The 23884-nt window shown below is 36.3% G+C and overlaps 1 protein-coding gene across 2 annotated transcripts in view; it reads right to left on the bottom strand.

The window, feature by feature from the left end:
• Positions 1 to 23884, bottom strand: part of LOC150080469 (uncharacterized) — a 180686-nt gene that overhangs the window by 100665 nt on the left and 56137 nt on the right. For both annotated transcript variants that reach the window (XM_090381291.1, XM_090381292.1), the window contains exon 4: positions 21707 to 21868. In XM_090381291.1, the coding sequence (XP_090237417.1) occupies positions 21707 to 21868 (162 nt within the window). The remainder of the gene's footprint in view (positions 1 to 21706; positions 21869 to 23884) is intronic.

The raw sequence follows: 23884 nt of genomic DNA, 5'->3' as shown, positions 1-23884 counted from the left end.
AAAACACCCAAGAAAGAGACAGAAAAGAGCCGCAGCCCTCTAGTTCTGGCGAGACCACATTTCGTCCAAAGTCCTCACGGCATCTCCTCCACCTCTCAATTCCGATAATGATGACAACCTGCTGCCACTTTCCCCATAATTACGCTGCTTCAACCCCTTTCCCTCAAGCTGTCTTCATTTACTTTTAAGGTAAGAATCTAAATTTAAATGATTAAATTATTAATTTTACATTTTTCAACTGTAAGTGTTTTATTACGATTATTTATTGTGTTTGGTAATATTTTGGTTAAAAATGTATGTCCAATCTTGGGTGGTCAGCCCCTAACCCTATTTTTTCCATAGGGCCTGTTGTTTATATTACACAATTTTGCATTGCACGAGGTTTTCTAGGAACACAACTATCGTGTTATACGAGGACTGACTGTATATATATATATATATATATATATATATATATATATATATACACACACACACATTATGGCTGTAGGGTACGTTTTGCTAATGCATTGTCCCTGATCCATAATCAACATTATCTTCTTTTTCGTACTGTTACTCTCCACCCTCTATGATTACTTAGCTTCTAAATACTATTATTCTTTTATTATATATACAAGGTGTCTCAAAAATATTGGTACAAACGTTTAGGGGAGGTAGGTAACATCTAAGGAATGTGAATCGCATAGGAACCCATAACCGGAAATGTCACGGGTAAGTAGTAGCAGAGGCACAAGAAGCAGAAATGACACAACACGGTAATTAGTGGCAAACATTTATTTGACATAATATTAACAATGGAGTACGAGACGGATGCATTTCATGATGCTACAACAGATGCTCGAAGGTTCCACCATGAGACGCGATGACACCGACGCAGCATGGATTGGTGGACACGGTCGAACACACCTGGAGTTTCTTTGACAGTAGCAACAGCACAGACAAGTCTCGCCACAAGATCCATTTCCGTCTCCACATGCGATTCATGCACGATAGATTTGAGAGCCCCCCCACAGGAAGAAATCAAGGCTCAATAAATCAGGTGAACGTGGGGGCCAGGTTTGTTTACATATTACATACTACATATTACATACATACTACATATTGACCGTATCTAGGACAAAATGTAATAGTCGTCAAAATAATGTGGTGCCCCCTATGTGATGGATACGGTAAAAATAAATAATTAAATTAACACATAGAGAAACATGCAGATAGTAAGAAGAAAAACTAAAGGAGTAGAAATAATAGAATAATATATAAATGTATTATATATTTAATCTTATTTTAATCATTAAATTACGTTCTCTGTCGGGTCAACGATGATTAATATATGCTTACATTTATATTTTACTTATATTTTTTTACCTTTGATTCTAATATTTCTAAATTTTCTTAACTTTTATCATCATTTGATTGCCGACCAGGCTAGCCGGGTAGGTAAAGTGCCTGCCTAGCAACCCAAAGGTCGCGGGTTCGATTCCCGCCTAGGGCTGGATATCAGGATGGTGCCGAACCAACCGGTTGGTTGGATATCCCGGCCACGATACACGAAGGAAGCAAGAAAAAACTGGTTCCTTCGTGTATTGATCACATCATACGAAATAAATAAAAATAAAATCATTCGATTTATTTATATTCGATTTATATTTGGCCTATACTGGTTTATATTTGGTTTAGATTTAAATTACTTAGCATATATTGATCATCACAGAAACAGAGAACCTCTTGTCGTTTTTTGTCTTCATTCTGGGTGGTTGGCCCCAGTTGAAGTCATCTAGATTGTTGGTAAAAAGCGATAATTTTTTTTTTTTTTTTGCGTTTTCTTAGGTCCCTGATGGTATTATTATTGGATTGATTTACTTGTTCTAATAATTCTTTATATTATCCTTAATATTCTATAGACATTATGGGTGTATTGCATGATTGCTTGCAACTGCATTGACTCATAAATATTACATATTAGTTACAGTTATTGTCGTTTTAACTTTCTTTCTGTACTTTTTTATCAATAATTATAAATATATATATATATATACACGAGGTGCAGGGTTCTACGTATTAGGAGGCAAAGCTTTTATAGCATACTCAACTAATTCCATTCATCTTCCCAAAATTAAATAGATTGGATGTAGTCTAAAAAATTTTTTAATTAGAAAAATTGTTTTGACTGTTATCTCAAAGGGTGACACAGGTAATTACAGATCTGTTAGTATAACTTCTGTTCTGGGGCAATTAATGGAGGCACCGGTTAAAGAAGCACTGCAGGATCATCTAGAGAACACTTTGGTTATAGTTCGGACACTGCATGGGTTTGTTAAGGGGAAGTCTTGCCTGACCAATTTGATTCGATACTATGATGTGATCACAAAGGAACTAGATGCAAAAAATAATTTTGACATCATATACTTAGATTATAAGAAAGCTTTTGATACTGTTGCACATGGAAGACTACTGTACAAATTGAAGCAGTATGGCATTAAGGGCAAAATGTTGCTATGGATAAAAGGATGGTTGAGTGGGAGAAGACAGAGGGTTGTAATCAATGGACACTGTTCTTCGTGGACTAATGTTATTAGTGGAGTCCCCCGGGGTTCAGTGTTGGGTCCATTGTTGTGTTGTTTTCTGTATTTATTAATGATACTGATGAAAGTATATATCAGGCTTAATGTCTAAGTTTACAGACAATACGATGTTTGGCAGGGTTGTTAATGACACTAATGACAGTATATTACTGCAAGAGGATATAGAAACGTTGTGCAGATGGGCTGAGAGGTGGCAACTGAAGTTTAACATTGACAAATGTAAAGTACTGCATATGGGGAGCTGGGGAGCAGTAACCCCAGAGTAACATATCAACTGTGTGGTGCTACACTCAAGGTGGTAGAGAATGAAAAGGACCTCAGAGTAATTGTTCAGTCAGATATGAAGTTTTCTGAGCAGTGCAGACAGTCTGCAAGAGTAGATTGCGGTGTCTTGTCAATGATATACAGAAATTTTTCCAGCAGGAATAAGGAGGTGATTATCCCCTTGTATAAGGCACTGGTCAGGCCACACCTTGAGTACTGTATACAGGTCTAGAGGCTTCATTTTAGGAAGGATGTAGAGCTGCTGGAACAAGTACAGAAAAGGGCAACAAGATTAGTGAATGGAACAAAGGGTTGCTCTTACAAAGAAAGGCTTAAGTTCTGCAAATTGCAGCTTCTGGAGACTAAGCACCTGCGAGGTGATCTGATTGAGGTGTATAAGGCCTTGAATGGTTTGGGCATGCTCAATGCTGATGGGATTCTTCCGCTTACCTAGATTAATCACCTGAGGGGACAGTTGTAGAATAAATGTGCCGAAATTTGTCTTTAGCCAGCGTGTGGTTGATTGCTGGAAAAAACTTCCATCTGTCAGTTTAGAAGTTGACAGCTTAAATAAATTCAAGGCAGAACTAGATAAACATTTGGAGCAAATGGATGGATGAAATGGGAAGTTTTTTTTTTTTTTTTTTGGCTGATATTGTATAAGCTTTCTTTCTTGCATCATATGCCTTTACTAATGCTAATCTCTTACTTGTAATTCAGTACCTTATTAGCGCTCTAAATTTTTCCTTTAGGACATTTTTCTCACAGCCTAGAATTACTCGCTAAAATTACCTAAGTGTTAGCACTTTGCTTCAAAAACCTTTGGTAATTTTTCTCACTTATGTAACTGTAGACTCCACCTGATTTTGCTGACCTGTATGTGGATACCCAGGTAATTGTACAGTACTGAAATCTCCTGTAACTCACATTTATCCAACTGTAAACACTTGACACATATGTTTGAGAGAGCCCATTCGGTGCACCATGATTTTTAGAATATTGAGAAATAACATTCTGAAATCCTCAATATTTTAAAAATTTTTAGTAATGGTTGAAAAGCAAAAGTATAGAATTTGTAGCTAAAAGTGAGCATTTATTTTCAGCCTGGGCTTAACTGATTAGTATTAATAGTGGAAAATGATGAAGGTAAGCAAGCTTAATCAGACAAAAAAAAAAAAAAAAAAACTTCTCATATTATTTATCCACTTCTGATAATTTGTCAACCTACTCATTTCCACAACACCGGATGGAAGTTTGTTACAACGGTTGTTACTTTGTCAGAGCAAATTTTGAAAGAGTATGGATGCCATCAGTATTTAGTTTACTTAATCCTAATACTCAGGTCTTCAAGAAACTTCAGTCAGATTATATACTCAAGTATATAAGACCAGTCTGAAGTCTTATATACTTCAGTTAGGTGCCTTGCAGGTGTCTAGATTCTAGATGCTGCAATTTTCAGTACCCATGTTATTCTGTGATTATAGTTACTCAAATGAAGTACCTGGCATTTATTAATGTTCAATCTCAACTGCCACTTCTCAGCCCACCTACCTAATTTCCCTAGGTGTTACTACAGTAGCATACCTTGATTCATGTCATTAACCACCCTGCCAATCTTTGTATCATCAGCAATCTTTAATATTAAATTTAGTATGTCTTCATCAGTATTGTTAATAAATATTGAAAACAGTAAAGGACCCAGCATTGAATCCTGACAAACTCCATTAGTAACATTAGTCCAAAGAGCAGTGGCCATTAATAACCACTTTCCTGTCTCCTGTCACTCAACCAGTGGTTCAAGTTCTGATATTTTCTTACGATTCAGTTTCATTTCCGTTGATTTAGTTATAACTATTTCCTTTTCCCTCTTCCATCACTTCTATGCTTTCAATGAAATTTTGCAGTTACCTGGAGTCATAATGATTATGTCCAGTTATATAAGAAATAAAAGGTTATTATGTCATCATTACATCTTTTCATCTACAAGGCCAAAAGTTTCTGAACCAAAGCAATAAAATTAATTTAGACTTATGTTACCTTACTTGCTGGCACTCTCCATTTCAAGGTAGTCCCTCAAGAGTTTATACATTTATCCCAGAACTTCTCCTATCTCTGGAACTCCTGTTTCATGATACTATTCAAAAGTTTCTACAATCCAGCTTGAATCTGTACTATTATCTTCATACTTTTAACTGGATTTTCATTTTGGGAAAAGGAAAACTTCATATGGGAACAGGATCAGGAGAACAGAGAGCGAGAGTGGATCCATCGCCATTTTATTCTTGACTAAAAACTACTGAATCGGCAGAGCCATGTGGACTGGCACACGGTCACAATGCAGAAGCCAATCCTGAGTACACCATTTGTCTGGGCATTTTCTCCTGACATCCTCCCTCAAACACCTTAAGATCCTAATGTAGAAGTGGTGATTTACAGTTTGGTTTGGCAGAAGGAATTCCCCAATAAAAAATTCCCTAACTGTTGAAGAAAACAATATCATGCTCTTGATGTTTTCTCTGACTTGCCTTGTTTTTTTTTTTTTTTTTTGGATGTGGTGATAATGGATTTTTCCACTGAGAAGGTTGCAGCTTTGTTTCTGAATGCAACCATAAACCCATCTTTCATCCCCTGTTATGACCTGAGAAAGGACATTTCTGCCCTTTCTGGCCTGTGTTTGCAGGTCCCTGCATACAGAAAGTCAGTTCTGTTTATCACTCCGTAAATTAAGGTACAAATTTTGCAGAAATCCACTTCATGTTCGAATTTTCGGTTAAAATGTGTTGGCATATACTGTACGATAGGCCTAGAATGTCACAAACTTCATCAGTTCAACTTGATGATGGACAAGCTGAGCACTAAAAATTCTCACCTGAAGTCTGGCCACCTTAGAAAAGTGAATACCATTGAAATGTCTGTGTTCTACTCATAGCATCATCATCAAACCTTTATTATTATTATTATTATTAATAGCCATATGATGCAAGGAAGCCTAAGGCTTATGCTGCACCAGCCAAAAAAAAATTCCCAAGTTACCCTGAGAGAGAGAGAGAGTCAGAAGTAGAAAGGAATCACCAAGAAATAGAAGAATGATGATATCCAGCTCAGGACCCTGGGTGTGTGCCAAGCACATACTCACCAGATTTCATAAGTCTCTGAAATTTTATACAAATTCGCTGTTCCTTAATGTCTGCCATTTACTTAGCCACAATAATTGCAAGACACACTTAACAGAAATACACTTAAATACACCAACTACACAAAAGCACAATGTCCTATTAGCACAAAACTTGCCACACTAACTCACAATGAATTAATTGTAATTCAGTTATTTCATTTACAGTTACCACTGTAAATCAGTGGTAACTAACAATATGCTGATAAACCACATGTGGGCAGTCTGGAAACTTTTGGCTTGCACATCATATGCCTGGTTCCTCATGATGAGGTGTCAATAAGCACTGAAACAGCTGTATGAGAAGTGGAAAAGTTTTGTATATACAGTTAATAGTCACTTTTTTACAGCCTGCTTTATTTGGTGTTCTGTTCTGTTCCTGTATCATGTACTTTGTTAGCAGATCTAAAATTAGAGACATTACCCAAGATATGAACCAATAATTCTACTATGACTGACCTAGGTGCCACAGGTCTAGTCCAATTTATGTTTGACAATTTTATTGACTACATTTCTTCTTTTGGTTCAGAGAATAATGCTTCCAAAACTCAATATCTTGTCTTCTTCTTGACCAAAAATTATGTGAGGATGCAGTTATTTGTAATGGTCAACTTATTTTTTTGACCGAAAAGGTCAAATTCCTCAATTATTTTTGATCTGGTTTTACAGTTACGGATAAAAGCTCCTAGACAGTAAGGCTCTTTGCAATTTTTGGAAGCTGTAACTGACTTTTGCCCAGGGATAAAGCCCTTATACTAAAAATTTATTTATGTACATTGTTGCAATTCTTGTCAACTGCATGCTAACTTCATCAACAGCATCTAAACAGTATCTGTTTACTTCTAAGTATGAAATACTGGATCTAAAATGGTAAAGTCAAGTTGATTGCTCTTTCTCTCCCTCTCATACCAAATTATTTAAAAGCAGAGCACCTGACAGATGCATCCTTCAGACACACTGCTAAAAGTGCACCATTCTACAGGACTTAAAGTTCCTGTTTGGTGTTGATGGCCATTATTTTTATAGCGCGGGGGATTTTATTGACTTTCCCGAAGAGCATCACACGTTATGTTTCAAGTTTAACAGACTAAGAAAGACTGACTGCTATTTTACAGACAGTGTGAGACAGGAGTGTCATCAATCAAGATCACCTTTACAAATGAAAGGTTATTCACCAGGGCAAAAAGTCAAATAGCATCCGAACTCTGAACCATTGGGAAAAAAATCATGTAAAACTTTAGACAGAATCCTAGCTCAACAAAGATTTCTCAGCACTCATATTTCCAATGCTAATTAGCTATTGATCAGAAGAATAATATAATTAATTTTAAAAAAAATGATTGTGGTGGGATAATTTCCCTGATTAAAATTCCCCAACAAAAATTTTTAAAAATTATTATTTCTACATGTGAGATATATGAACTAATCATTTTGGAATGCAAATATGATCTGTTCTTTTTAAAGTTGTGTTTATTTTCTTGCAACAGATGAAGTCTATTATTCTGAGTTAATTCTATTGGTTAACCCTCAACTACTATTCTGGAGTCAGCACTGGCTCCAACAATTGAAATTCACTGTTTTCACTAAAAAATGTTTTCATCATTATTTGGATTTCAGCAAAACATTTGACTCAGTCTCACACGGGCAGTTACTTTATAAGCTGGAATAGGTTGGAATCACAGCAAAAATCCTTAGATGGATAGTTGGATGGCTTCAGGGCAGGAGGCAGAGGAGAGGGTTATGATAAATGGTTATTCCTCAGATTGGGTTGATGTAAGAAGTGGGGTTCCCCAAGGATCAGTATTAGGACCGCTGTTGTTTTTGATTTTCATAAATGAAATCGATAAAGGGATAGAGGGCGTGTTGTCTAAATTTGCAGATGATGTAAAGTTTGGTAGAGTAGTTAATGATTGCCGCCAAGCAGAGGTTCTTCAGAATGACCTAGATAGACTTCAAGGATGGTCAGAAAAATGGCAGCTATGTTTTAATCCAGAAAAGTGTAAGGTATTGCACCAAGAGAATAGTAACCTCAAAATAACTTATACACTTGGCAGAGTTGAACTAAAGCTGGTAGTAGAGGAAATAGACTTGGGTATTACGATACAGTCAGATATGAAGTTCTCTGAGCATTGTTGACTGGTTGCAAGGAGAGCCCATGGTGTCCTATCAATGATTTATCGAACAATCGCTAGTAGAGATAAGGACGTCATAATCCCATTATATAAGGCTATTGTTAGACCACACTTGGAATACCGTGTTCAAGTATGTAGACTACACCAAAAGAAAGACATTGTTTTTCTTGAACGGGTCCAAAGACAGGTAACTCACCTGGTGAGATCGGCAAAAGGGCATCCATATGAGGAAAGACTTCGAATATGTGGGTTGCAGAGCTTGGAAACTAGGCACCTTAGAACAGCGGTTCCCAACCTTTTTTGACTTACGAACCCCTTTCAATGTAATATTTTTTATTGCGAACCCTTTTCATCATAATATTTTTAATGCGAACCACTAAAGATATATTCTCTGAAATCGTATAATATTTCTGAATTTTTATTATAAAATAATTCCAGTACTACGTTTTATAAGCGAAATTGCATAATAATAAAAATTATTACTAAAAAATGAATAGCAAATGCTTAGAAAACGGTACTCACCTTGTATAAATCTGCAATAAATTTTTTTGGTAGATGGTGGTTAAATTTAGGTTGGAAGAAGCATTAAAAAGAACTAAGGCGGGGAATGGGGTGAAAATATTTTAAACTGGTTTTAAAATGAGCGCAAGGAAGTAGAAATGCAGATCTCCAATCCTTGGTTGTCATAAAGAGGTTAAAAGACGTAAATGAAAAAAAGAGAGAAGACCGGTGGTCTCTCTGATGTGGCTGATGTGGCAACAAAACCATCTGGTTTTGACAGAGGTGGGAACAGAGATGGGCACAAATTGCAGATAACAGCTTTGGCAAAAGACCAGATGCTCAACTACAAGAGAGAAGACAGGTGGTCTCTCTTTTTTTCATTTACGTCTTTTAACCTCTTTATGACAACCAAGGATTGGAGATCTGCATTTCTACTTCCTTGCGCTCATTTTAAAACCTGTTTAAAATATTTTCACCCCATTCCCCACCTTAGTTCTTTTTAATGCTTCTTCCAACTTAAATTTAACCACCATCTACCAGAAAAATTTATTGCAGATTTATACAAGGTGAGTACCGTTTTCTAAGCATTTGCTATTCATTTTTTAGTCAGATTTATCACGGTATTATAAGGTTACTATAATTTCACTATTGTAAAAATTATTATTAAGGATTATTTATACTTTGTAAAACAGTTATTAATAAATTCAAGCTAGATTTCAAACAGGCTAAAAGTAGAAAACTTGCTTTTAGTCCAAATGGTAGTTGAGCATCTGGTCTTTTGCCAAAGCTGTTGGCTGCAATTTGTGCCCATCTCCATTCCCACCTCTGTCAAAACCAGATGGTTTTGTTGCCACATCAGCCAAAAATAAAGCTGATCTGCTAGCATCCTATTTTTCTTCCAACTCATGTATTGATGATCTTGATAAATCACCTCAAATCATTCCCAGTACACTCCATTCAATGCCTCATGTGGGCTTCCGTCGAAAGGATGTCAGAAGGATTTTGATGAATCTGATGCTAAGAAAACTCCAGGTCCTGATGGTATTTCTCCACTTGTTCTCTAAACCTGCACTCCTGAGCTTATTCCTGTTTCGTGTCATATTTTTTCACTTTCTTATTCCAAAGGTGTTTTTTTCTTCTGCTTGGAAATTTGCTCATATCCAGCCAGTTCTAAAAAGGGTGACAAATCCCTTCCATCCAATTATCGTACCATTGCAATTACTTCTACTCTTTCTAAAGTAATGGAGAAATCAATTAACCGCCAACTCTTAAACTACCTAGAAACCTTCCGTCTGATCAACGATCGCCAGTATGGATTCCGTCAGTGTCGATCCATTGGTGATATTCTGGCTTATATTACCCATCTATAGACAAATTCAATGGAAAAGTTTGGTGAAACTGAAGCCATTTCGCTTGACATTTCAAAGGCTTTTGGTCGCGTTTGGCATAAAAGGTCTTCTAAATAAGCTTCCATCCAATGATTTGCAAGCTGTCCTTTGTTTTTTTTTTTTTTTTTTTGTTAGTTGTTGGCACATAGGCTTCTGTGGCCATAATGCACCTCCCAAGGTTTTTTCAGTACTTTGATCCAAGCCCCAAGTACAGTTCCCCAAGGTTCAGTTCTCTTTCCCCCAAGTTTCCGGCATCCCCCTCCCCCCATACTTATCCTTCAACCCATGCATGGTACTAAGTACTATAGGTTTTGATACCTTTCGTGTTTGGGGTTTTCATAAAAAAAAAAAAAAAACTCTTTTCCTCTTGTATATTAATGACCTTCTTCCATTGACCGGAAATCCTATCCATAGTTTTGTTGATGACAGCACATTGCATTCCACCTTCCAGTTTGAGAAACCTTGCCCTGCACAAACAGCTTCAACTTGTAGAGTATCCACTGCCAAATCCTTAAATGCTGATCTCCAGATAATTCTCCAGTGGGGCAAAGATAACTTAATTTCAATCCTTCTAAAACCCAGTCCTGTCTTATATCTCGCAAAAAGGATTCTTCTGCTCCTATGCTTATCTTCGATGACGCTCTGATTTCTAGGCATAATCTTGGGGATTACTCTGACTAATAATCTCTCTTGGCACAAGCACATTACAAATATTGCTTCCTCTGCATCTAATAAACTGGGTTTTCTCTTTCGCTCCAGCGTTACTTTTCTTCCAAACAGTTGTTGACTCTGTACAAATTGCAAATCTGCCCTACAATGGAATATTGTTCCCACATCTGGGGCGGTGCCCCCAAAACCTCTCTCAGGCTTCTAGATTCCATTCAGAAGAGGGCTGTTAGGCTAATTGATGTCTCATCTCTAACAGTCTCTCCACTTGCTGTCTCACAGACGTTCTGTTCCTGCTGCCTAACTTTTCTACAGATACTTCCACGGGCACTGTTCTTCTGAATTGGCTTCTATCATTCCTGTTCTCTCTTTCAAAGTAGTCTGAACACATGCCGCAATCAGTCAACATCATTTTGTTGTCCAAGTTCAAACTCACAGAACCAATTTTTCTTCTTCCTCATTTATTCATTCAACTTCTGTTTTCTGGAACCACCTTCCTTCATATGTATTTCCTGAAAATTACAATCTACAGAAGTTCCAGTTTAATGTCAACAAGTATTTTCTTTCAACTTTTCAACTCATTCACAGTACTAAGTACTATAGGATCTGAAAAAAGAGTACCTATACATAACAATGATCCATAACATAACAATATATTGAGGTGAACTCCTCTTATTATTTTACTAATAACAATGATCCTTAAGAATGAAAAAAAATTTAGTATGGAAAACATATTTATTTAACATAGTTAAATAAATATGTTAAATATTTAAGATAGTAAACTAATTACAGTATAGGGAATTATGGGAGATGTGGTTTCTTTCTTTGGCAATTTTTACTTTTTATTTAATTTTATTTTACTTTATTATTTATTATTAATTATATTTTGTAGTTTACAATAATATACCTATGTAAATCTAAGCAGACACCATTACAGAATTTTTATTGCGAACTCCCCCCCCCCCCGGAACACATGCACGAACACTGAATGAAGGAGGTCTGTTCTCCCTTATAGGTGCGACAAGGACCAAGGAGCACAAATATAAAATCTCAGGGAATAACAGAAGACTAGATCCCATGACATTCACCAACAGGCAGCAAGTTGCCAAACACCAATATAAGTTGCCTCCAAAAATAGATGAGACAGTGAGTCTAGCCAAGTTAAAATGAGGATCAGATAGTTACCTTGCAAGAATGGGAATATTAATATTGTTTTTTTTTTTTTTTTTTGCTGATAAAGAAAATAACCACCTCCTTGCACTATTTGACTTTACTGATACTATCCTCAGTACTTGTCTGGCTTGTTAAGAAGCCAGATATTCTTTCTGCTTCACTTTTCCATTTCTAAATAATGATGCCTAAAGGCATCACTTTCCCCACAACAGCACTTATATTTTCTTTTTGTTAACCTTTAATTCTTTTGTTTTGTTTGTTGTCTTTCTAATGTTTACGAAAAGAGTCAAGTAATATAAGAGGACTGACTAGTAATGAAATAAGAATATTGAATATTTGTAACAGCCAAGTGATAAGAGTGAAAGAATTGGACTACTGTTCAATTATTGCTCATAACACTCATGTAAGTAATGCTGAAATTTTTTTTTTTTTTTTTTTTATGTGAACCCCAAACACGAGAGGTATTAGAACCTATAGTACTTAGTACCATGCTTGGGTTTGAGGTTAAGAAGACGAAAGAAGATATTTGTTGACATTGGACTTGAACTTCTGTAGATTGTAATTTTCAGGAAATACGTATGAAGGAAGGTTGTTCCAGAAAACGGCAGTTGAATGAATAAATGAGGAAGATGAAAAGTTGGTTCTGTGGGTTTGAAGTTGGACAGTAAATGGATGTTGGCTGGTGGCGGCACGTGTTCGGACTGTTTTGAAAGAGAGAGCAGGAATTATAGAAGCCGATTCAGAAGAACAGTGCCCATGGAAGTATCTGTAGAAGAGGCATGCAGCAGAAACAGTGCGTCTATGAGAAAGAGTGGAGAGACTCTGTTAGAGATGAATCATTAATTAACCTAACTGCCCTCTTCTGAATGGAATCAAGAAGCCTGAGAGAGGTTTTGGGGGCACCACCCCAGATGTGGGAACAATATTCCATGGCAGGGCGAATTTGCGATTTATACAGAGTGAGCAGCTGTTTGGAAGAAAAGTAACGCCGAAAGAGAAAACCAAGTTTTTTAGATGCAGAGGAAGCAATATTTGTAATGTGCTTGTGCCAAGAGAGATTAGAAGTCAGGGTAATCCCCAAAAGAGATATATCATTTTGCCTAGAAATCGGAGTGTCACTAAAGATAAGCATAGGAGTAGAAGAATCCTTTTTGCAAGATATAAGACAAGACTGAGTTTTAGAAGGGTTGAAATCAATTAAGTTGTCTTTGCCCCACTGGAGAATTACCTGAAGATCGGTATTTAAGGAACTGGTAGCAGATTTTCGAGAAGTTGAAGCTGATTGAGCAGGACAAGGTTTCTCAAAATGGAAAGTTGAATGCAATGTGCTATCATCGGCAAAACTATGGATAGGATTTCCAGTCAATGGAAGAAGGTCATTGATATACAAGAGGAAAAGAGCGGGGCAAAGAACTGAACCTTGGCGTAAACCGGCATTAGTGGAGAAATTAGAAGACAGAGAGCAATCTACCATCACCCTCAGTGAGCGATCAGAGAGAAAACTGGATAACCAATTACTAAAAACAGTTGGCAAACCATAAGATGGAAGCTTGTTTAGAAGACCTTTATGCCAAACACGATCAAAAGCCTTTGAGATGTCAAGAGCAACTACTTGTGTTTCACCGAACCTTTCCATTGAATTAGTCCATAAATCGGTAACATAAGCCAGAATATCTCCAGTGGATCAACACTGACGGAATCCATACTGGTGATCGTTGATCAGACGGAAGGTTTCTAGGTAGTTTAAGAGTTGGTGGTTAATTGATTTCTCCATTACTTTAGAAAGAGTAGAAGTAATTGCAATGGGATGATAATTGGATGAGAGGGATTTGTCACCCTTTTTAGGAACTGGCTGGATATGAGCAAATTTCCAAGCAGAAGGAGAAACACCTTTGGAATAAGAAAGTGAAAAAAGGCGGCAAAGCATAGGAGTAAGTTCAGGAGCACAGGTTTTGAGAACAAGTGGAGAAATACCATCAGGACCTGGAGCTTTCTTAGCATCAAGATTCATCAAAATCCTTCTGATATCCTTTTGACGGAAGACCAAAGGAGGCATTGAATGGAGCGTGTTGGGAATGGTGGGAAGTGTTTTACCAAGATCATTAATACATGAGTTGGAAGAAAAATGGGATGCTAGCAGGTCAACTTTATTATTGGCTGAAGTGGCAAAAGAACCATCTGGTTTGGACAGAGGTGGGAGCAAAGATGGGCAAAAGTTGCGGCCAATAGCTTTGGCAAGAGACCAGAATGCTCGACTACCATTAGGGCAAGAAGCAAGTTTTCTACTTCTTAGCCTGTTCAAAATCTAGTTTGGAGTAATTAATAACTGCTTTACAATTGTTGAGACCTTTGCTGTAGGTAGAAAATGAAACTGAAGAATTGGAAACAAGCCAAAATTACGATATGCAACATTCTTCTCTTGAACAGCCTTAGCACATTTATTGGAAAACAAAGGTTTAGATAAAGGACAAGATTTTAAAGTGGAGTGTGCAATAAAGGATTCCATTCCTACAAGAATAATTTCACTGAAACAATGAGCAAATGTTGACATCAGAAGTTTTGAAACAGTAATCTGACCAAGGAAAAGAAGAAAAGAAGTCTCGCAGGTCATCCCATTTTGCAATCTTGTAATGCCAAACAACACGTGGTTGGGAATAGCCATGAGATAAAGGTTCCATTGGAGAAGAGATAATCACCACGTAGCGATCTGAGGTGCCTAAAGGACCACTCACTTCGACCGTGTACTTAGAAGGGTTGTTTGTGAGAAAAAGATCAAGCGTATTGGCTGTATGATTAGGATTGTCCGGTATTCTTGTAGGTAAATGAACAATCTGTGCTAGGTCATTAGTAATTGCAAAAGCCTCAGCATCTCGACCTGCTGGGTAGGTGTGACTAGAAAACGGAAGCCAGCTGGAGTTGTGAACATTAAAATCACCAAGGAAAATTACTTCACTGTTAGGAAAGTTGGACTGGAGAAAGTCAAGTTGCAAAGAGAGGAAGTCAAAGAGCTCCAAGTGATTAGTGGAGTTGGGAGAACGGTAGAGACAACAGATGAATTTGACACAATGAGGTAGAGAGATTTTAAACCAGAGAAGATCAAAGAGATTCCAAATTGCCAAGTCTCTGACAGGGAATATCAGAACGGACATATGCACAAGTACCACCTTTGAGGCAAAAGGAATCATACAGCGAATAATTTGGGCATCTGAGATGAGCAGTAGATGAATCAACCGATAACTGAGATTCTGTCAGAAAGAGTACATGGGGTTTGGCAGACTGCAAGTGGAAATGGACATCGTTGAGATTAGAATTGAGACCACGTATATTTGTGAAATGAATTAGGAAGTCCTTGGGAGGTTTAGATCTTTTTGCAGATAAGCTTGCTCTATTAGTTTGACAATTCATGGTGTATTCAATAGTAAGAAAAAGTAGGTGGGACATGCTGTATGAAGTAATGAAATTTTTGGATATGGCGTACATGTGGTAAGAATATACCCAGATCCTTGACATAACGTGGCCTCGACAATGCTCCCCGCATACACACTACTCGGACTCCCTCCAGTCACTATCTGGCAGAGTAGAGGTAGCAAGATTATACACTAGCTGATCCGGAAGCTTCCTAGAGAGTTACCAATAGGTTCAGTCCGGTGTACTAACTAGCGGCCGGCCTGCGAACACCGTTTTAGAGCTGTACCCTCGAAATGTAAGGAATATTGGATCTCGCCACGATGTTCATCATAACCTCAAAAGTCATCAATCATACTGCATGATGGAAGAGATAGGGAAAGGTTGACCGGAACTTAGCTCTAGAGACTAAACATGGTTTCCACCACTTCAAGCATCCAATAAGCAAAGTGGTGGTATTTCACCGGTTGATGAGAGTCATCTACCACCTAGTACTGCCTGGTAACATAGAGGGGCAGCGTTCCTCTATGTGGTGTGGGTGCCACACCTCGACCCCTGCTTACGTTGGTTCACACCTGGGTGGTCACCCACCATGTACTTGTGCATGGAGGTTATACCCAGGATTACTAACAGTCCCACCATCGTGAAGGTGCAAGCAGAGGATTTGGCTGTCACAGACCGTCCGGACTTCACCGAAATTGGGTCCACTTGACTTGAGTGTCACCCGAATATCAGTTCCATCAGCATTTTAGACTCCCAGGTAGCAAGTACAGCTTGTCTGGCATATCTGAGAGAATGTCTGTGACAACCTCAAGGACCTCAAGTGAGAATAATGATCACAATGCTGACTCAGAAATTGGCAAATCTGAATAAGCAGATGATAAAGATCTGCATACAAACAGCATTTAATTCTACAGCTGTAACTATTTCAATTAGCAACAAAAGCTCCAACTATTGGACAACAATCACTTTTACTCCCCACATAACAGAATATGAGATAAGTGTTCCTTGGGTTGTTGTTTCTCTCAAATGTATTTTCAATCTAACCATAAAGATTTCTTTTTACTAAGGATAATATTAGAAAGTAAATATTTAGGGCTATCATGAGTGAAGAACATTTTCTTTTCATATTATTTACTCTGTGCTTTGATGAAACTACAAGAGGGCAGGGTGCCTCCGTAGCCAGGAGCAGTAGCGCGTAGCACACGCTTCCTGATTAGACCTGGGTTCGAGCCCGTGACCACCAAATACAGAGGATGCAGAAAGGTCAGGGGATGACCATCGCATATCCCCGGAGCAATATGGCCTTAGTTGCTAATGATCCTAAAAACCAAACAACAAACACAAACAAGAGGGCAGAAAAAAGAGTTTGGGAATAAGTCTGCTGTAGTATCACGTTTCCATTGCTTTCATATAAAAGCATTTCAAATTACATGTGGATACACTACAATGAATGAAACATTTGTTTTCATGGCCTTAGTTTTTTAAAGGTTATCTGAAAAGCAAGTCACAAAAATATGCTATTAAAGAAATGTGTGTGCAATGCTAAAACTCACTACCTTGAAAGTGTTTCTGCTACCACAGGAAAGAGCAGTGAATGAAACTGGAAAAACTTCACACCAACCAGATCTGCATTGTCTTCAGTGAAACCAATTATCAAGATCAATCACAATATCACTGGTAACGACTGCTTTTCCACAAACGAATTGTTGAACTCAAGGATTTTTCTCTTACCTAAGCATCAACAATGCATAATTATTTATGCATTGTTTATTATTTATAATTATGACAGTAAGCATGAATCTATTTTCCATTGTACTGATGTTTCGTCAATCATGTATGGTATATTTTGGAAGGAAAAATAATTTATTGTATTTTTACTGTGGTAGATGACATAATACTTCTCCACATACCATATATCATATTTTCGTGGCACAGGATACACTGTATAGTACAGTCTGTCCTCGTATAGCACGATAGTTGCGTTCCTAGAAATCCTCGTGCAATGCAAAATCGTGCAATATAAACAACAGGCCCTATGGGAAAAGTAGGGTTAGGTGCCGACCACCCAAGATTGAACACACATTTGGAACCAAAACATTACCAAACACAATAAATAATCGGGTAATTTTAATCGTTATAAAATAAGTTAAAATACGTAATAAAAATAATATTATATTATAATAAAGTATTTTTAGTATTTTTTAATACTAAAAAAGTATTTTTACGAATAAAATACGTATTTTATTCGTAAAAAAATTATTATATTAAATAAAATAGTCGTAATAAAATACTTACGTATTTTATAATACGTAAGTATAAATTATAATACGTAAGTCGTAATAAAATATTGCTAATGCTTTTGCTTCTATTGTAAGCAAACTTGCTTTTTGTTTGATTTTCTATCCAAAGAGATGACAGCCATTCCATCTCTTCCAATTCTTTGTGTCTTAATCTAATGGATTTTAATTACACTTTGAGTTGTTTCCGCTATGAAAGTTGTTTTTATTTTCTCTGCATTCTTTGTAATTCTCGGCATTGCCTCATTTAGGTCTGTAGCACGTGCAATATCACATGGTCTTTCATTTCGCTCAAAGCGTTTCACAATTTCATATTTTTTCTCTATTGACAGAAGCGGACTGGCCATAAGCCTTACGGGGGAAACCACGGTGGGCCGGAGGCCGGTGTGATTTTGGCCATAAACCGTAGTATGAGGCCACTATAAATTTTCCCGGGTAAGAATTTTTGACCCAGTCCGCCTCTGTTTATCGATATCGCTTCTTTTTTTTTTTTCTCTCTGAATCTGCAGTGTCTTAGCCAGGACGCTTCCTTTTCACACCTTTTAAGTATTTTACTAATTGTTAGGGAATAAAGCACAATTACAAAACGAGGAGGCACGCTTGATCACATAAACAAAGCTGCGCGCGTGTAGCAACTGAATAAACAACACCGTAAAGGCCGAGATACACTATTAACACCTCACATTTTACTAAAGCACATTCTGGGGGTTACTACCATAAAACAATAAAAACAATTTCCAGTTTCTGCTAGTAGAATCTGTTATAAACTGGTAGTAAACTCGATCTAATTGCATTTGCGATTATATCGATAGCTGGAATTGTGTTGGTTTTTACGTTATTATGGTGAAATGTGTTTCCCCTTCACTGATATAAAACACATAAATACATTTTCAGAATCTTCTTCGTTCCTATCGTGTTGCGTTCAGTTGGGGTGATTCCGCATTCGACTGCCATTTCTTGTAAACACAAAGGCGAATCGTGTATAAGCGAATTCGGTTCGTGTTATATAAGATAACGTTCCCCTATTTGTAAATCGTGTATGATCGAATTCGTGTAATGCAAACAAGTGTTATACGAGGACCGACTGTATATGCAAAGTATTTTTCACTTTTTTTTAACCCTCTTATATAATTATAATATAGCCATCCAAAGCCCAACAAAAATACCAACATTAAGCAGGAGCAGGTCCCAAGTAGCCAGATTTGAGACATAAACACAACTAAAATCATTTTTCATTTCATAAAATGCAGTTCCCAGCAATATGCAAATTTTTATGAAATTTTTCTTGCTTCAAAAAACACCAACATTAACATAACACTTTTTTTTTTCTTTAATGTTACCTGATAGCTCATGAAATGGCATTAAATCAATACATTTTAAATTACTGTAAGCCTTAAATACACCTAATTCTGTTTTTGCACGAACTTTTTTTACACGAATTTGATTTAACACGAATTCAAAATAAATATTTCATTCTCTTTTTACACGAGTCATTTTGATTTAACACGATTTCTATGATTTTTTTTTTGCCTAAATTGTAAGAATTTTTTTTTTTATTTGTGGCATATTAGTATCATTTCTATATTACACGCACCAATAGATTGGATAACAGCTAGTGTGTGTGTTTTGAAACGCGTGCTTTTGCTTACCAATGTGTACGTCTAGGTATCTATGAATCATCAACGTTTTTATTGAATTTGGTGCACATTTACGGTATTCGTGCATTGTACCTTCGGAAGACATGTAGTAGTAAGCTCTATTTCAAAGTGAAAGAATCTTTAGTGAAATTTGTGCACATATAAATTTATTACTTTTGCCAATAGTCAATAAATTGTAAGTTTACAAATTTTTCATACCTTTTTTTATTAATTATAACTGAGATATTTTTCGGTAGCCCTTATATAATGTCGAATAATTCGCCTATTACCAAAATGAAAAGGAAAGCGATTTCTTTGGAACTTAAAATTCAAATTTTAGATCGTCTTGCAACTGGACAAGTGGCTACGTCTCTAGGAAAGCATTTTGGTGTACATTAAGCTACCGTAAGAACTATTAAGAAAAATGAAGCTGCAATTAGGAAGTCGGTATGTTCTGGAACAAAAGTAAGTGTTAATTCATAATCATATACAAGAGATATTGTCAAGGAAAAAATGGAAAAGGCTCTAGTAATATGGATAGAAGATCAGTCACAAAAAAGAGTACCAGTAGATGGAAATGCCATCAAGCAAATAGCACTAAGAATTTACAGACAGATTAAAGAAAAGGAGCCAAGCATTTCATCTCAGTTAAACAGAAAGTATGAATTTTCTGCGAGTACAGGTTGGATGACAGGGTTTCTTAAAAGTAATGCTCTTCATAATATAAAAATTAAAGGTGAAACTGCATCTGCAGATGAATCGGCTGCTAAAGCATTCCCGCAGGAACTTGCAAAAATTATTGAAGATGGAGGATACACTCCTGATCAAGTGTGGAATGCAGATGAAACTGGTTTCTTCTGGAAACGAATGCAACAGAACGTATGTAGCCAAATCGCAGAAAACTGCTGGTGGTTTTAAGGTAGCTAAGGATCGCGTGACCTTATTATTTTCCTCCAACGCTTCAGGAGATCGTATGTTGAAACCACTGCTGGTAAATCGAGCCCTAAACCCACGTTCAATGAAAGGTGTAGATATCAATAAACTGCCTGTTCACTGGATGGCAAACAAGAAGGCCTGGGTGACCACTACTATTTTTACAGAATGGTTCAACAAATGTTTCGTCCCAGAAGTCAAACGTTATATGAATTTGAAAGGTCTCGAATTTAAAGTTCTTCTGATTCTTGACAATGCACCCGGCCATCCTGTCTTGGAACACCCAAACGTACAAATTTTATTTCTGCCACCTAATACTACATCTTTGATACAACCGCTAGACCAAGCTATAATTGCGACAATTAAAACATACTACGTAAAACGAACATTCCAACACGTTTTGGACAAACTGAATGATGAAACACTAACAGTCATTGATGTGTGGAAGAAATTCTCAATTATGGATTGTATCAATCAAGTTGGATTAGTGTTAACTGAATTAAAACCAGCAACTTTAAATGCGTGTTGGAAAGCGGTTTGGCCACAATGTGTAAAAAGCAAAGATCCCATCATCCCTAATACGACCGAATTTCCCAACATCATTACAATGGCACACAAAATTGGTGGAGAAGGATTCGATGATCTATCGTTTGAAGATATTGATGAATTGTTAACCGACAAAGCCCTAAGCGAAGATGAAATATTAGAGGTTGTCCTTGGGACTCCTTATCCCACAGAACGTAGTGATAATGAAGAAAATGATCCTGTTCTAAATGCAGATTTAATAAAAGAAGGTCTGGAACTGGCCAGAAAATTAGGTAATCATTTTGTCAAAAATGACCCTAATGAGGAACGCGCTGGGAAGTTTCAACGTGAACTGAAGTTGTTGACAGCCTCTTACAGAGAATTATATAACGGCCTAACCAAAACACGAACACAACGATTAATAACTGAATTCGTTCGTAAAACCGGTGAAACATCAGCACCAGAGGAGACTCGTGCTGATTTTGCTCAAGAGATCACAGAAAGAATTTCATTAATAGAGGAAGAAGACGATGTCCACAACATTTCTAGTGATGGAAGTGATATTCCAGTCGTACGCCAACATATGCGCCGTTTATTATCAGAAAGTGAAAATGAATAAAATCTTGTTATGTGTAAAACAGATTTTTTTTGTTCATGAAGAATTTTTTTTCATTTCATATGCATACAAATTTATTTTAATACATTTTAATTACATATTATTACATGTGTATTTTGTTTAAATAAAATAATAAGCTTAAAACGAATATTTTTATGTTTTTTTTTAAATTATTTTTACTGATTTTTTTAGATCCGGAACCAATCTTCTTTTCTTCCATAAATACAATGTCTTTTTTTACACGAATTTTTTTTACACGTATTTTTCAGGAACGTATCTGTCGTGTAAAAACAGAATTAGGTGTATAATAAATAAATTTGGAAAAAACTGAAGACAGCATATGGTACATATATATATAATAATGTTTGAATGTATAATTATAGAAAAAGAACTTTATTTTATTCATATTTACCTTTATAGTAGCATGGTTAAGCATCTCTTGCCAAGCTGCATCAAAACAGTGCCCTCTTTTCTTCATTCCTTCCTCAGCTAACTGGACCATTTCTTTAGCAGCTGAATGAGCACTACTTGCCCTTTCATACCTTAATGCTGTTCGCTGAATTTCTGCTTGTATCTAAATGTTTTACAAAAAACATTACTTAGAATAACTTGCAAGACAAATATAAAAATAAATAATAAAAATACAAGTGATCATAGGTAACAGATATTGAAACAAATTTAGTATTTGCATAGCTGCCAACTTTTGATTTTCAAAAACCTGGAAATCAGGAAATCAGGAAAAAAAAAACAAGACATTTTTGGACCAAAATAGGCAAAAAAAAAAAAAAAAAACCCCAGGTTTTTTTTTTTTTTTTGCAAAATACAGAGGGTTTTATAAAGTCCACAGTACATTAAAAATTAAATTTTGCTGACAAAATACACATTTGATATTAAATATACTACCATGGGATTGTTTACAAGTACAGTATGCTTTCAAACATTAACTTAACTAGGTTTTTCCTGTCTACAGATTTATGTTTAGATTGTCTGTTTGAGAAAAATTACTGTTTTAATTTTTACTAAAAAATTACTGTTAGAAAAATTTTTAAAGCAGTGCAAAGTTTGCACTGCTTTAAAAATGATGATGAGTCAGTTTTGTTTATAACTGACACTGCTATTCAGACTTGGTTATCAAGAGCATTTCCAAAGCTTCACTGAAAGAGATCTAAATTCAGTTTTTTCCCACTGGGTTAAATATTCTTAGACTTGATATTACTATTACGTGGGATAATTCATTATATTTTGTAAACTGGAAGACAATTATCACCATTATTTTATTTCTTAGCACATGAATTCATGCAAACAATTTTCTTTCGTAATCAGAAAGAGAAAACTTTTTTTAAGAATGAACTGTTCCTGATAACTACTAAAGAACTCGTTTTTAATAGCTTTATGAATGTTACTTTTGTTCCTAGAAAGATAAAATAGATAGCCTAATTAATGGCATCTTCATTATTGGTAGTTTTAAGTTAGAGTGTTAAATCCTTATCAAAAAGAAACATGTTTCCGCTGAGTGATAAACTGCAACAACAATGCATAATATTCATGCTAGCATGCATGTGCAAGTCATGAAGAATGCAGTGTATGAATGAGTGACTGACCATGAGGGGCACTTATAGAGAGAAAAGGAGTAAGTAATTGGGGTTTGAAAAAAAAAAATTAAAATAAGGGGTATGGGAAGTTATGTAAAAATGACAGTCAGTTTTAAATGTTATAAAAGTACAAGTTAGTGCAAATGCATGATATTAGTATGTAGCAAACTCTGAATTAGCAAAAACGGCATCATTTTAATTAAATTTCATATTGTGAATACCTTCACAAATTTCCATGATAGCACTACTTCGAATAAGTAACGCTTCACCAAAAGAGAAGATTACTGTTACTTATTCTCAGTGGATACCACCACCCAGACGGCACCGTTTCAGAGCTATTTGGCCCTTCTTCGGTGGGTGGGTGTGTGGGCACCCTGGTGATGCAATGATGACAAAACAGTTGTGAAATATAATTCCACAATAAGAGAGATGCCTAATGGTGTATAAAATAAATTTGGACTGAAACACTTTAAGGGCCTAAGCCTCAGGCTGCGAGAGAATTAGACAACATACAAGTTAGTGCAAATGCATCATTTTAGTACACAGCAAACTCTGAATTAGCAATGACCCACCGAAGAATGGCCAAATAGCCCCAAAACGGTGCCGTCTGGGTGGTGGTATCCGCTAAGAATAAGTAATAAGTCTTCTGCTTTGGTAACGCGTTACTTATTCAAAGTAGTGCAATATCATGGCAACTTGTGAAAGTATTCACAATATGAGATTTAACTAAAATGATGCCGTGTTTGCTAATTCACAGTTTGCTGTGTACTAATAAGATGCATTTGCACTAACTTGTACGCTGTCTAATCTCTCGCAGCCTGAGGCTTAAGCCCTTAAAGTGTTTCATATTATAAAAGTTTAATTTATTCAATAAAAGTAATTGTATTCTGGCACAAAGTTGTTGGTGTATATTTTATGCAAAGTATAAAGCACAGTTGCATGCAATGTCATTATATATGTGCTGTTAAATTGAATTAAACACTAGCAACTTCCGAAAC

The sequence above is a fragment of the Mastigoproctus giganteus genome, chromosome 9 (assembly GCF_048544385.1).
Source record: "Mastigoproctus giganteus isolate SK-2022 chromosome 9, ASM4854438v1, whole genome shotgun sequence".
In the NCBI taxonomy this organism is placed as follows: domain Eukaryota; kingdom Metazoa; phylum Arthropoda; class Arachnida; order Uropygi; family Thelyphonidae; genus Mastigoproctus; species Mastigoproctus giganteus.
Note: the sequence above shows the minus strand (reverse complement) of the source record. Positions and strands in the feature narration are given on the sequence as shown.